This window comes from Rhinolophus sinicus, chromosome 5 (genome assembly GCF_057876585.1).
Source record: "Rhinolophus sinicus isolate RSI-liver-muscle chromosome 5, RSI-T2T, whole genome shotgun sequence".
Classification (NCBI taxonomy): domain Eukaryota; kingdom Metazoa; phylum Chordata; class Mammalia; order Chiroptera; family Rhinolophidae; genus Rhinolophus; species Rhinolophus sinicus.
In genome coordinates this window covers 12854238-12868547 of record NC_142505.1, presented here as the reverse complement: position 1 = coordinate 12868547, position 14310 = coordinate 12854238, and the positions used below count along the sequence as shown (strand labels likewise).

Below are 14310 nucleotides of genomic sequence, written 5' to 3'. Positions count from 1 at the left end.
CCCCCCCTGATCAGGTCAACCCCTTCCCCTGAGATTTTCCTCCCTCCACCTGTCTCCTCCAGGGTCTTGCATGTACATGTATGTGAGATACACATCATCACCCCTCCACACACAAACATATCCCACATATATCCGGTTTATTATGATATAATTTACCTGCAGTAAAATTCAGCCCTTTCAGCAAATAGATCTATGCACACAACCACCACCACAATCAAGATACAGAATATTTCCATCATCCCCCAAATTTCCCTTCTACTTCTCCTTTGCAGTCACCCCACAAGCCCCTGAAAACCATTGACTTGTTTCCTGTCCCTAGTTTTGTCTTATCCAGAGTGTCATATAAATGAAATCATATAGTATGTACCCTTTGAGTCTGGCTTCTTTCACTTAGCATAATGCGTTTGAGATTGAACCACGTTGTAGCATGAATAAGTAGTTCTTTCATTTTTATGGCTGAGTAGTATTCCTTTGTATGGAAATACCTATCACAGTTTTCCATTCGCCAGTTGAAGAATATTTAGGTTGTTACCAGTTTTGGGTGGTTATGAATAAAGCTGCTATAAACAGTCAGGTGAGCATAAGTTTTCTTTTGAGTAAATAACTAGGACTGGTATTGGTGGGATGTATGGTAGATGTATATTTAATGGTTTTCCAAAGTGGTGGTATCATTTTGTTCTCTGACCAGCAATGTGGGATGCTCTGCATTCTTGTCAGCACTTGGTATTGTCAGCTTTTACAATTTTATCCATCCTAATGGGTGTGTAATAATATCTCATTGTAGTTTTAATTTTGCATTTTTCTCATGACTAATGATGTTGAGAATCTTTTAATGAGCTTGTTTATCACCCATTAAAGACATTTATTGGTGAAGTGTATGCTCAATCTTTTGCCTATTTTAAAAAGTGAGTAATTTTGTTATTACTGTGTTTTGAGATCTTTAAAAATATATCTGGATACAAGTCCTTTATCAAATATATGTTTTGCAAATATTGTTTCCCAGTCTGTGGCTTGCTTTCTCATTTTATTTAGTCTTGTGTTGAACCAAAATTTCAAATTTTGACAAAGTTAAATTTATCAATTTTTTTTCTTTTATGGGTTATGCTTTTTGTACTGTATATAAGAATTCTTTGCCTAACCCAAGGTCAAAAGATTTTTCTCCCTATGTTTTCTTCTAGAAATTTTAAATTTTAGGTTTTACATATACACTATTATACATTTTGAGGTAATTTTTTCTAAATAATGTGAGGTATGGATTGAAGTTCAATATTTTTTGCATGCGCATTTTCAATTGTCCCAGCACCACTTGTTGAAAAGATTCTCCATGAAATTACTTTTGCAATTTTGTCAAAAAATCTGTTGACCATAACATCTGAGTTACTTTCTATTTTGTTCCATTGATTTATGTATCTTTCCTTTCTCTGACATAACACTTGATTATTGTAGCCTTATAGTAAGTATTAAAATCAATTAGTGTGAATTCTCCAACATTGTTCTTCATTTTTAAAATTGTTTTCAGCTATTCTAGTTTCTCTATTTCTCTAAATAAATTTTAGTGTCAGTGTGCTAATTTCTACACTATATCCTGGTAGAATTTTGAATGGAATTGTGTTGAGTTTATAGATAAATTTGGGGAGAATTGTAATAGAATTGAATCAATTAACATGGTATATATATCTTTCCATTCATTTAGGTCTTTTTTGTTTTGTAGTTTTCAGTATACAGAACTTGTACATATTTTGTTTGCTTTATATCTAAGGACTGTATACTTTTAGATGCTACTAAAAGAGTACATTTTTCCATTTCAGTTTTTAATTGTTCATTGCTAGTATATAAAAACAATTGACTATTGTATATTGATCATGTATCATGTGCTCTTGCTAAACTTACGTATTCTACCTTTTTATTTTAATTGGTAGACTGGCATTTTCTACATTGACAATCGTGTTGTCTGGCAACAGAGACAATTTTACTTTTTACTTTACATCTGGATGCTTAGTTTTTGCCTATGGTTTAAATTGTTATTTTGCTGAGAACATTGACTTCTGAGAAATATTTTAACAAGATTACGTGCTTGACAAATTGGCTTTCTGGGTCACTCAAAAGGGTTAGAGTCCCAAGGTTAGAGCCCAACCAGATGAGAGCAGATGGCCACCCGTCCCTGGACTCAGTTTGCACCTCCACTGCTACGTTTCAGACGCCCAAGTGTCCGTCTGTCTTGCTGGAGTGTGCATGAGTCAGGAGTAGGTAAGCTTTCTTACACTCACACCCCCAGGGCCTGACTCAGGGCGTGGCTGACGTTATGGACTAAGTGAGGCCTAGAAACACACCTCGTCTGGCCCAGTGGGCAGGGCAAGGGCTCTGGCATCAGGTCTGAGTCTGAGCTCTTCTGCGGGTCCAAGTTACTTATTCTCTCAAAACCATATTGTTTTTCCCATCTGTAAAACGAAGACATCATCTATTTCATTATTTGTCATTATAAAGTGCTTCGTTTATCACCTTCTAGTACTAGTACATCTAAGTGGATGTCACTAGAACTGCTACTTCATGGATACAGGGTGTCATTTAGTGCTAACTACTAGCAGATCCTCCCCAACTTAGTGGCTTCCACTTGTTGAAATGGAATCCAAGGGCTTTGAATTCCACTGATGGGCACGCCCAGGCCATCAATGTGGTTGCCAGCGCCAGTGAAGTGCCCAGTAGACAATTATATGCTTATATTATCTAAGATGCCGCAGTGACTGCAGGGACACATGAACAGGCTGATGCCCAGGATCTGTGGGCTTCTGTGCCACTGTCAGCAGCCAGGGCTGTATATTCAGCAGGATCTATGTGGAGTTCTTATAGGAACAGACCGTCCCGTGTTGGAAGGTCATAGAGGCAATCCAAAATGTAAGGATTCCCTCCCAAATTTCAAGGGACGTGTTCCAACTGTCCAGGCTACCACTCACTCTACAAAGTTTGGTAAATGAGTCCTTATTTTTCCTGGTAGCTTCAATCCTGCCTGAAGGGCACCAGCGTGGTTAGCATGATATATAATTTGGGGTTTTGGAACATGCTATTGTTAGTACCTGGATATAAACATGAATTTTATTTCTAATTTTTTAAACCCCTCAAATGATAGGAAAAGCTGTGATTCCCATAAGTAAATCTTTAGTGTACAAATATTCCTGCATTCCTAATGCATGCATCTCTGTGTTCTTTTTTTTTTTTTCTTGTTTTTTAAATTGAGAGGCTGGATGATGTTCTGAAACGATTTGGCATAGCCTCATTTTGAAAGTTGTCACATAAAGTTCTATTGTATAAAATAAATGGCAGTTAACAGAATATAATCTCTCAGTTGGAGAATAAGCTTGCAAGCAATGCTTGTCTGGGGCCACATATTCATAATATCTTTCCTGGGTTTTGTTTATTTCTTTCTTGAACACAGTCTGTTTTCCATCAAAATAGGAACATGTCAATATGGTCACAATTTCATTATGTGAGTGCATATACCCTGTGTGTATATGTGTGTACATTTACGTCCTTCTATCTATGGGCAGTAAAACTAGTTTTTTAAGGACTGGGTTGGTACTTTGATTTCCTTTGTGTTTTTCTGTGTTTCAAAATTACCTGCCATGATTAAAGACAAAAGCAATAAAAAAATAGAAGGACTTTTAAAGGATATCTTTCCTAGGCTCAGGCCAGGAAAAAAATATCATATTATTTTGGCCAGATTCTACCAGAATTGAGAAATTAAAGAGAGGGATTCTAAGGCTGGATTTCCCAGAATAATAATGAACTCAAAGCTCGTCTACAAATTCACAATTACATTAACTGAACATGGAAAGTGTATCACTCACCAGTGCTGTGGTTTTTTATGTTTCTCTTTGTAAATCAGATTGAAAAGGAGGACCAAGCCGACCCCAAGAAAGAAGTGACCAAAGAGGAGTTTCAAGTGAATGGATGGCCTCAGCTCATGGACTCACTGTTTCCTGACCCTCGTGCCCTTGGGCAAGTTATCCGGCTTTGAATATGATGCAGAGGCCGACACTTTCTGACGCGCCAACTGCCCATGCTCAAGCCGGGCAGCCTGTCTGGAGGTGAGAGCGGCATCTCTGTGTTATGCTCTAGTCAGTGGGTCCGAGCAGCACCCCTCGGCCTCCAGAATCAGTGCATGGCTCTTTTGGTGTCACCTGCAGTCCCTGCTCCCCCAGGATGTGCACAGACCCCAGGGTCTTTGGATCAGGATGGCTCAAGAGCCAGCCCATGTGTGGTCCTCCAACTTCTACTCCTTCCTGTCCCTGGCGTCCTGTTCCCAATCCTTGATCCTGTTTAGAGCCTTAAATGCAGATAGTCCTCGATTTGCGTTTCTCTTTCCCCTGTGCCATTTGGTTTCCATTTGGCCTCCCTAATCCGTTCCCTGTGCTAGCCCACAGTCGGAGGCACAGTGCCCTCTGGGGAAGAGCCATATTCTTTCTGAGTAAGATATTTGGCTAGCACATGATCCAGAGATGCAAAGAAATTCTCAGGGGGGGGGGTCTGACTTTTCTAAATCTGTGTGTCAGACGCAGACGATGTGCTATGTCGGAAGCTGAGAGAAAAGGCGTGAAGAAACAGCACCCTCCCATTGCCCAGGCGCCTGTCTCCAACCGCACACAGGGATTTGGGAATGTCTCCTCCTTGTCCCTGCCTGGGTGACAGCCAATACTCTAGGGCACTTGCCCAGACCATCGGGATGGCCTCGACTCCAGAATTCATTGCTCTGTGAATTGTGTAGCTTTGGGCAGATTATCAAGAGCAATCGTGATGCCACATGCCCTTCCTCTCTCCTGAGGGCTCCTGGAGACAGGGCTGCTAAGATAGGTCCCCCAGGAGGCAGGAGATACTGCCCTCCTACCTGTTCACTTTGCCATATGGGCAGATGACCCAAGGGCACTTTCACAGAATCAGAAGGGGTGCTCAGACAGTTTCTGTTTCCAGGTCACATGCCCCAATTCCTGGAGAGGGTTGAAACCTGGTCCCGTTGTGCTCTCTGTAGCTGGGCCCCTTCATATTTTGGTCTGATACCACAGTGGGATCAGGAAAAATAGAAGAGGAGCTTGGCCTTGGGGAGAGGATAATTAACTGGAACTCCTTCCACTTAAGTGAGTGAGGGGCGGTTAAGCAGTCCAAGACTTTCCTTCCTGTACAGAAGGCCATTCAAGGGTGTGTGAGGGTCTGGACCCAATTATAATGGAGCAGGGTGGGGGTTGACTTCCCACCACTCCTATGTTTTACTCCACTCTCTGTAGCCCTAGCGTCTTGGGAAGGACTCTGGTCTCAGGTCTCTGAGTCAGGGCCATAGGAACTAACCCCCTACACACACGTATCTGCAGGGAGGGAATTTGCCCATAGGTTAAACGGAGACTCCTCAGCTCATCCTGTGGATTGGTGTGTGTGTGTGTGTGTGTGTGTGTGTGTGTGTGTGTGTATGTGTGTGTGTTGGGGAACTTGGCTTTGGGAGAAAAGCTTTGGGCTCTCATTTTTCTCTCCCAGGCACAAACACTGGAGAGCCCCTCCAAGTCCCATGTCGGTTCCATGTCCCTGAGGACCCTGACCACTGAAGATGGTCACAAGAGGAGTACAGTCTAATACACTCCCTTCAGGGTCCTGCCTTTGGCGTAGGATTGCACTGTGTGCCCAGCAATGGCCTTATAGGATCCTCTCGTGGCCATTTTCCATACTCAGCGTAGAGCTGGGGGTGGAGGGAGAGGAGTTGGAGTGGATCCATCTCTCTTCAGGCTCCGGGGGGTTCATTCCAGATGCCACCCTAGCTTGTTTTAAGCTCAGGCTTGGCTGATTTGTTTATTGACTCTTAAAGTTGGAATTAAAGGGTGAAAGATGCAGGCAATAGACACTTCCCCCACTTCTTCCCACCTCCTCCAAGACTTTTCGATCTAGGAGACCCATGGAGGGGATGTGGAGCCAGGCCCCAGACAGTGAGGATACAAGGTTCTTGGGTCACTTCGCTTGTGACTCAGCAGCGCTTTCCCTACCCAGAAGACCACATTTTCTTGCCTTCTTTTTGTTCTTTCCTTCTGCATGTGTAAACAAGATGTTGTCATATCTACTCAGTGCTTGTGCCCATCTTGGGGCTCCGCTGTTGTTGCTCATTCTGCCTTTGGTGCTCTGGCCTAATATCTTTGCATTGACGCGTTCAGCTCAAATATCACCTCAGAGCTGCTTCCCTTGGAAACGCATAGTGGTTTCCATAGTTACTCTCTAGTCCATCACTTGAGTTTGTCTGTCTTCACCACACTTATCACCCTCTGGAATTATCTTGTTCATTTCTTCACTTGTTCATGGCTTGGCTCCCTTTCCCCTCCTAATGTGAACTCCAGGATTGCCAACACCTGTTTACTATTCCGTCCTCAGTTCCCAGCACTAGTAAGAACTCAATAAATGCTTGTTGAATGAATGGATGTTTGTTGTTTTTTTCATAGGAATAATTTTTCCAAAGCTTAGATACTTTTGAGGAGTCAGTAGTATTGTATTTAGTAATAGGACATTTGGTGACTGGTAGGGCATCCTCTGCATGGAACCAATGGGAAGTGAGGAACAGGAATTCATGAAGGTAGACGCAACCCCTCAACTAAGCTTGATCACGAAGGGCAGAAGACAGGGAAGAGCTGGGGTTTTCCAGAAACTCAGGAGACACTTGAGCAGGGTGAATGCTGCTGTGAAGAAGGCAGCAGAGTGGGTGTAAGAAGGAGGAGGAGATAATTCATGACGTCAAGGACTGAGGATGTGGGAGGCGGAATCCAGGACACAGCCGAGGGGATCAGGCGTCCCTTTTCATTGGAAACAGGAAGAAAGGAAACTATAGACTCCAGTGGGTGTGTAGGGTCAGTGGCAGGAGCTTGAGTCAATTCCTACCTGTGGCTTTGATTTTCTCTTGAAGTAGGAGATGAAGTGGCCTGTTCACAAAGCGGGGTGCTGGTGTCGGGGTCAGAGATATGAGACCAGTAGGGAGGATTATAAAGAATTCACTTCATCCCAGGTCTTTGAAATGTTCTAAAAAAACCTCCAGATGAATTAAATTAATTAATTAGTTAATTAACAATTCAAAGCACTATTTTGCCACTATGTTGATGCCTGCACTCTCATATTTAGATGTAAATCCCAGATCTAAACTTGAGATCTGTATGTTCTCAGAGGGAAGATGAAAGTGCTGGATAAAGAAAGGCAAAGTATAATCTTCCTAAGGAATAAAGAATCACAGGGAAGCTTTCACTCTGGGAAGTTGCACAGTTTCTGACAGCTCGCAGAGGGATGGAGCTGTGCTGTGAGACAGTAATTTGCTGACTGTCATCTGGGCTGCTGTTCTAACATCAGAGAAATGTGGGATCTCATGCTTGGAAGGGTCCTAGGAGGGCTTCCTGCCTGACTCCATAGCACATGTCTCAGTCCCATTAATAACACCATGCACAGGTACTTACTACCTCTGCTTAAATAAAACAACATGTTCTGAATGAACGAAAATGATTCTGTTGATCCAACAGTCGGGTGTACGGTTGTAATTTGGAGAGGTTTTGCATATTCACTCTTCTTGTTTGTACCACGGTACATACCTGCGGAATGTTGGTTAAGGAGAGTGATAAAAATACCTTCTTTTTATTGAGCTTCAGCTATGGATCCACCCTCTACTACAGGGTGTTTTGCATTTGTAAATGGGAAAGGTTGGTCCTGGCCCCCAGGATCACTGAAACTATGACCTTGACCTTATCGCCATCATGCTGCAACCTAGAAGTTTCCAATCTGAGCCTAGTAGAGCCCAAAGGTAGTTGGAGGGGCCACCTTATGAGATGAGAGGGGATGAAGTAACAGGGATCCTGGCCACACCTTCACATCATCCAAGGCAGTTTTTAGGGTCTATGTCAACTTCTACTTTTATGTAGATAAAGGGTTCCACTGGGGTAAAAGAGTCTGACAATCTCCACTTTTCATGACTGAAGGCAAATATTGATGGAATACTTATGTTAGTGATTTTCTAAATGATTTATTGAGGAGTGTACTATCTGGCATTACATCATAGGTGTGGGCTGAGTTGACTGGTATTTTGGTGACACCTTATTTCTTCTTACGCAACAGTTCACCTACCACCAGGCTGAATGTTTTGACTTTTCATCAGCTGGCTAGGTTTGTTCAAAGTACAATGAGCAGAGGCATAGATTAGCAAACAGTCTTGATAATTATATGTATACTTTTACTTTTAAACAAATTTATGTAAAACTATTACATTCAACATGGTACTAAAATTTATTTCTTTTGCATATGCTCCATTAACTGTATAAACTACATTACTAATGCATAAAGCAGGTTGGAGGAGAGTGGAGAAAATGGGAGACTGCAACTAAAGGGGTGGCCTTACTTCATAGCAAATCAAATATCTATCAGTTTTGAATGATTTGGCTCAAAAAGATCTCTTTACAATAAAACTAAGTTCTAAAAAAATGTTAAATCTAATTACCAAAGTGATATTCACATTGGATTTGGAAACACATTAACTGTCCTGGGAGTCCATTCATAGCCTGTGGGTGGAAGCCTGTGGGACCCAGTGGTGGTATCTGGAGAGGCGGGTGGGCTCCTTTCCATAACCCAAAGGCTATAAGTATTTTGTAGAGAGAAAGGTGTATAATCTCAAGTAATTAGGGTCTAGAAAGAACATAATGTCTTGTAGCAAGAGGATCTAAATTTCTAAAGGTTCATTTAGTCAGGAGATGTAAGCTCACCAGGAAGACAGGGTGGGAAAGAATGTCTGGGTCCATGTTTGGGAAGACGGTTGATGGTGGTGGAAGTCCTTTCTGGGGTGGGTGAATGACAGACATTCCTGATAAAGATAGGACGTTATTTGCATCACCAAAAGTTATTTGCAAAAAGTAAGGGCTTTTTGGGCCTTTCTTGATTAATGAAGCCACACTCGGGCCAATATTAAAGGTAGATATTTTATCAGATATTGAAAATAGTAGCTTGGGCCAGGCGGTGGTCCATGAACAGCCCCATGTTGACATCCAGGCAAATTTATTTGATTAATGATGAAATGGAGATATCCCTGTGTCCACTGTTAAGGAGGGTTGGGTAGTCTGTCATCAGAGAGTGTGGGACCTAACAGACATTCTGGAAACTGCTCATGAATTAAATCATGTTTGCATGCAGATCAGAGGGTATTTTTCCTGACACCTCATGTGTTCCTCTGCCTTGGGGCAAGTCCATTCACAGCTAATTCATTTCTAGGCATGCCTCTCCCATACCAAGGAAAAGGTGATGGTACAGTGGGGAACAGAGAGCCCCAGCAGTCACCAGGAGTGTCCCATGTAAGCGAGCCTGGCTTCCAGGACCTCTTTTGATGGGAGTTATTTAACAGATCTTCCTGGATTTTGTTTTATTTCTGAGATCTCTGAAGTAAACCAACATTTGGGTTTGCTACCTGCACTTTCTGTCTCAGGAAGGCAGCATCTCTCTTCTCTATAGGAAGAAATTTTGGTGCACCAAAAAGAAAAACGCCTGGTGTTCTGGGATTTTTTCCCCCCACATGGTGATCCATCAGGTTTTTACATAATCTGTTTTCACTATAATTCACCCTCCATTTCTTAAATTCTCTATGAACATCGTCCTTTGCCGCTGACAGCTTCTGTTCTTTCTCTTCTGGCTTATAAGCTTTCTGACTCAGACCCTTTAACAGAGTCTTAGTTTTCTGCTGTTGGAGATCATTAAGGATCTCTATTGCCAGCTGCAAGATTTTGCATTTATTTTCAACCAGAGCTTTGGCTGCAAGCAGTAAAAATAAGAATCATTTTCTAACTTTCTTCTTTCAGCTAATGTCTTGCTGACACCTCATTGTTCAGCTTGGCATCTAAATGATGTTTGTTTTCTTCAATTCTTGATAATCTGGATTTTGGTACCGCCTGACTTCCCTGACTTTTCATCTTCTTACTATGGTAAACTGTCAACTAACTCTTTATTTTTAAAACAATCCTGTCCATTTCCTTTCCTAACATTTTTCTCCTCTGATGCAAAGATCAAGATCAAGTGGTTTCAGCTGCATAATGTATTTATTTAGAATGTCAACTCCATTATTTTTCTAAGCCACAGCTTCTGAGACTTAAGATCTTTTCTGATTTGCTCACTGATCTCAGTAGGTAGGGCTGGGAGGGCCGGAACAGCTAGGGGCAGAAGGAGACCATACCTTTCTCTCCACTTCAGGGGCTTGTGTAACCTCCAACTGCCACCCTTCTTTTAGCTTCTGTCTTCCTTCCATCTCTTTCCCTCACTCTTCTGTTTTTCTACAACTTCACAAAATATCTTGGGTTTTAGAATTCTGGCAGAGCTACTAACAATCTTTCTACATTTTTCATTGTCTTGGGATTCACACTGTCTTCACTGCTTTCTTCAGATCTTGTTTCCAGGTATGAACTGAGATTCTGCCCAAACCAGCATCACTTTGACTCATGCAGGCTCCCACTGTCAGGTGACCAAGAATGGCCCCTCATAGGGCTGCTGACCTCCAACCAGGTACATTCTGACTTCAGGTCTCTAAAATCCCAGTTCTATTCACTTCCCCAAATGGCCTGGTGCCAAGGTTCAAGCATATCTTGTAGATGATGGTTACAGCATTGCTGAATCTACCTGCGTAACTTGTTTTCACCTATAGTTTCAATTTGCTGTTACTTGTCTCAAATCTCCAAAAGTCCTCAGCCAAATGCTTGAACCCATCTTCTCATGTGATATCTTCTCTTCTTCTGGTGCAAGTTTCCCTTTGGTGAGCTATTAGGGTCCTAATAAGAGGATATCTGTAGTCCAAAGTATTTAGCACCAAAGCTTTCTTTCTTCCTTGAAAAGCTTCCTCTCTGAACTCTCAGATGTAAGGGGCCAAAACCAAGAATATGCATCTTCAAAACATGGAGACAGCAAGGCTGAGAGTGTCCAGACTCTTGCAGTCTTTCCGTATGTGCCTACTCTTGCCAATCATGTGACTAGAGGGAATGAGGTCCTAGGATTTGCCCAGCTCCAGACACCTACCCACCCTTTTGGTCAAGGACAGTATATATTTCTGAAGAAGGTGGGGGAGATCAACCAAGAATGTACAGATCCAAGCACTAGGAGAACAATATAGAATTCTACTTTGATAGGTTTTTTTTTGTCCCCCCAGCAACATTTTGAAGATATCATCCTATTGTCTTTTGACCTCTATAATTGCCATAGGGAAATCTGCTGTCATTCTACTTGTCCTTCCATTGTAAGAAAATTGTATTTTCCATTTGGTTGTTTTTAAGATTTTTGTCTTTGTCTTTGGTGTTCTAAAGTTTCACTATGATGTCACTAAGTATGGACTTATTTTTATTTATTTTTCTCAGGACTCAAGTTTCATCAATCTGAAGATATATATCTTACTTCAGGGATGTGCAGAAAAAGATATTGCGTTACCGTTATAATGGTCAAAAGCTAAAAATTATCAAGTGTTGGCAAGGATGTGGGGAAAATTTTCATAAGCTCCTGATGAAAATGTATAAACTACTACAATACCATTGGGGTGAAATCTGGGGATACTAGCAAAGCAGGATATTGTAACCTATGATCAAGCAATTATGATTTTAGGCACCAATACTAGAGAAAACTTGCATTCATAGAAAAAGGAAATACATATAAATCTGTTCAGTGAAGCATGGTTTTCCATTGGAAAAAAGAAGAGAAAGCCATAGGAAGAAATTAATAAAAATGTCTACCAATAAGAGAATTAATGACTCAATAATAGTATATTCATAAATAAAATCCTAAACAGCAGTAAAAACAAGTGAATCAGATATACCCATACTAGGAAGATAAATTTGGGAAAACAAAATGAGGAATCTGAAAAGCAAATAGTAGATGGTAAATGCAATATGATGCCCTATGCATAAATTTGAACAACCCACAATACTATAATTGCCAAAATAAGCAGAAACCATAAGATCTCACACTTTCTCTATAATGCAATAGTATAAAAAAATGACAACAAAATAAAAGACTGTCCAAGAAACATCTATTGATCTATTGTCTTGGAAATCAAAAAGAAGATTGTCGCCCCAATAAACTTGAGTTTAAAGGAAAAAAAAGAAATAATTCCTGGTTTGAAGAAATAACAGAAAGGAAATGCTATATAGAAATGGTCAACAATATTAGCCAGGCACAAATGTTTTTGGAGAGATAAGTGGGAGACTAAAGATAAGCCTGGGGTCTTTCCAAGGTTACAAGTCTTAGAACACAAAAACTCTTATTCTGAGTCCATTTTGGATCTGGATTGTACTGTGGCTTCTGCAGGGTTATGACACAGGGGATAAAGGGAAGAATTAGAACACCCCCTCCCTCCCAACCTCACTTTAGTAATAGGTAGGAAAACACAGTAGAAGATAATGGAATGTTGCAGAATGTGGAGGGATGTAAGATGGGCAGTATTAGGTGGAGTAAAGGAGAAAGAGGGCATCTGGAACAGTCTTGGGTTGGGAGCCAGGGTGGCCAAGCACAGGCAGATGCCCAAATCTCCCAACAAGGCATGGCTCTGCATCCTTGAGTGAACACAGCCAGAACCAGCCAAGTTTAAGGGGCAAGTACATATATGGGGGCAAGGCCAGAGGAAGTCCAGTTCAAGGTGTGAGGCTGGGGTGAGAGGGAATGCCAGCGAGTAGGGAGGAAGAGTGGTAGGCTTAGATGAGATAGAGCTCAGAATTCTAACCCCCTGGAAAGAGGAATCCAGACAAGTACTGTCCCCAGGCAGCTGGAGGGCGAGGCCTGAGTGTCCTGGCTTTCTCACTTGGGAAGGCCATCACTCTCTGGAGAAGTGGCAATAAAAAGGCAGGTGCATTCAACTACACAGAGCCTTCAGGTAGAAATGTTTCTCCTGCCTAAATTCAGGTGCTAAATGAACAACAAGATAAGAACCTCTACTATAAATAGTTTCTGACGTTGAGTTATCTGAGGCCATGATGTTCCTGGGAATAACACCAGGGGTACCATGACAGACTACTAGAAAGAACAAACTGGTGGGCCAGTCCCACTCAGACCCAGCAAGGAAACATAATATTTCTTCTGTCCATTTTAGATTTGGGCAAAGCCAGACCCTGTACTCAGAGCTTGCTAGGCTCTGTCCTCCCTATCATCCAGAAGATACGCAGTTACTACAGAGTGCAAAATTGGGGAGGAGAGAGCACAGTGTGTATTAATTCATGGAAGACATTGGATGTTAGCACAGAAATGTTAATAACTAGAAATTACTGAATTCTCTATGATTGTCTGTTATGGAAATAAAACCCTCTGGAGATGGACCAAAAAAATCTGGAAATTACTTGAAACTGGTGGATAACTAAATGTAATGTACCTTGAATATTATAACTAAAATCTACCGTAGTCTAATTGTTTTTTTTTTGTTGTTGTTGGTTCTGGGGAGCATTATGCAGTGAATATTGTAGAAATTATATAAAACCCCAAAAGCTATTCCACGTAAACTTCTTGAGTGGGAATTCTCAACCATAATGTTTGGTGCATTACTCTGATAATTCTGGATGCTAATTGATTTTATGTTCTGAAATTTTGACTGGTTTTGGGAAAACTGTAAATGCTTAACAACTGGTTCTCTGGGTGAAAAATCCTGATTTACAGTGTTTGCCAATTTCCATGGTGTAAATACTTCCACTGCGGCTGACTGCAAGCTATGAATGTGTCTTGGATTCGAAATTGGGAAGAGATGTGCACAGTCGACTCTTGCGTTGGTACAGACCACTGTATAGGCCTCGGTGAAGCTACAGTTTTTTTCTCAAAATTCTGTTCCATAAATATACAAAGGCACCAGTCAAAGGAAAAATATGAAGGGAAAATAAAATAAATTCAAATTGGGGAGCTCAAATGGAGCTCAGATTTTTGTGTGTGGAAACTTTGAGAAGTGGTATTTGTCTATAATCTACATTTTATTATTATCTTTTATTAAGCAAACAAGCTATCTATCACACTGAGTGTTCTGAACTCTTAGTTTCTTTGGTGTTCCCCTACAAGGAGCTGGGGCTTCTTTTCTTTCAAATATTGGTGCTAAGGAGGTGCTGAGCAAACAAATCAGTGGGACTTGCACTGTGAGCCAGTTTCAGGATGGCTGAACTGAGGGTCAAGAAAGAAGAAAAGATGCGGAGGCTTCTGAATTTTGGGGAGGCAACCCTGAAATTTAGAGCTGTGGTTTGGTATGATGCTATATATCATTTTAAAATTAACATTAATGAAAATAAGAAAAATAAATTATTTGAAAACTGAAAAAAAAAAAAGTATTCA

At 41.2% G+C, this 14310-nt stretch overlaps 1 protein-coding gene across 6 annotated transcripts in view; it reads left to right on the top strand.

Moving 5' to 3' along the window:
• The window catches only part of MOBP (myelin associated oligodendrocyte basic protein), a 39530-nt gene extending 25633 nt beyond the window's left edge, over positions 1-13897 (top strand). For 4 of the 6 annotated variants that reach the window (XM_019727582.3, XM_019727581.3, XM_019727583.3 and 1 more), the window contains 2 exons: positions 3881-4082; positions 11376-13897. In XM_019727582.3, the coding sequence (XP_019583141.2) occupies position 3881 (1 nt within the window). In that variant the 3' untranslated portion in view covers positions 3882-4082; positions 11376-13897. Of the gene's footprint in view, positions 1-3880; positions 4083-4547; positions 6440-10414; positions 11331-11375 lie in introns of those variants that run through there. The other 2 variants (XM_074312582.2, XM_074312581.2) reach the window with 2 other exon arrangements.
• The last annotated feature ends 413 nt before the right edge of the window (positions 13898-14310 follow it).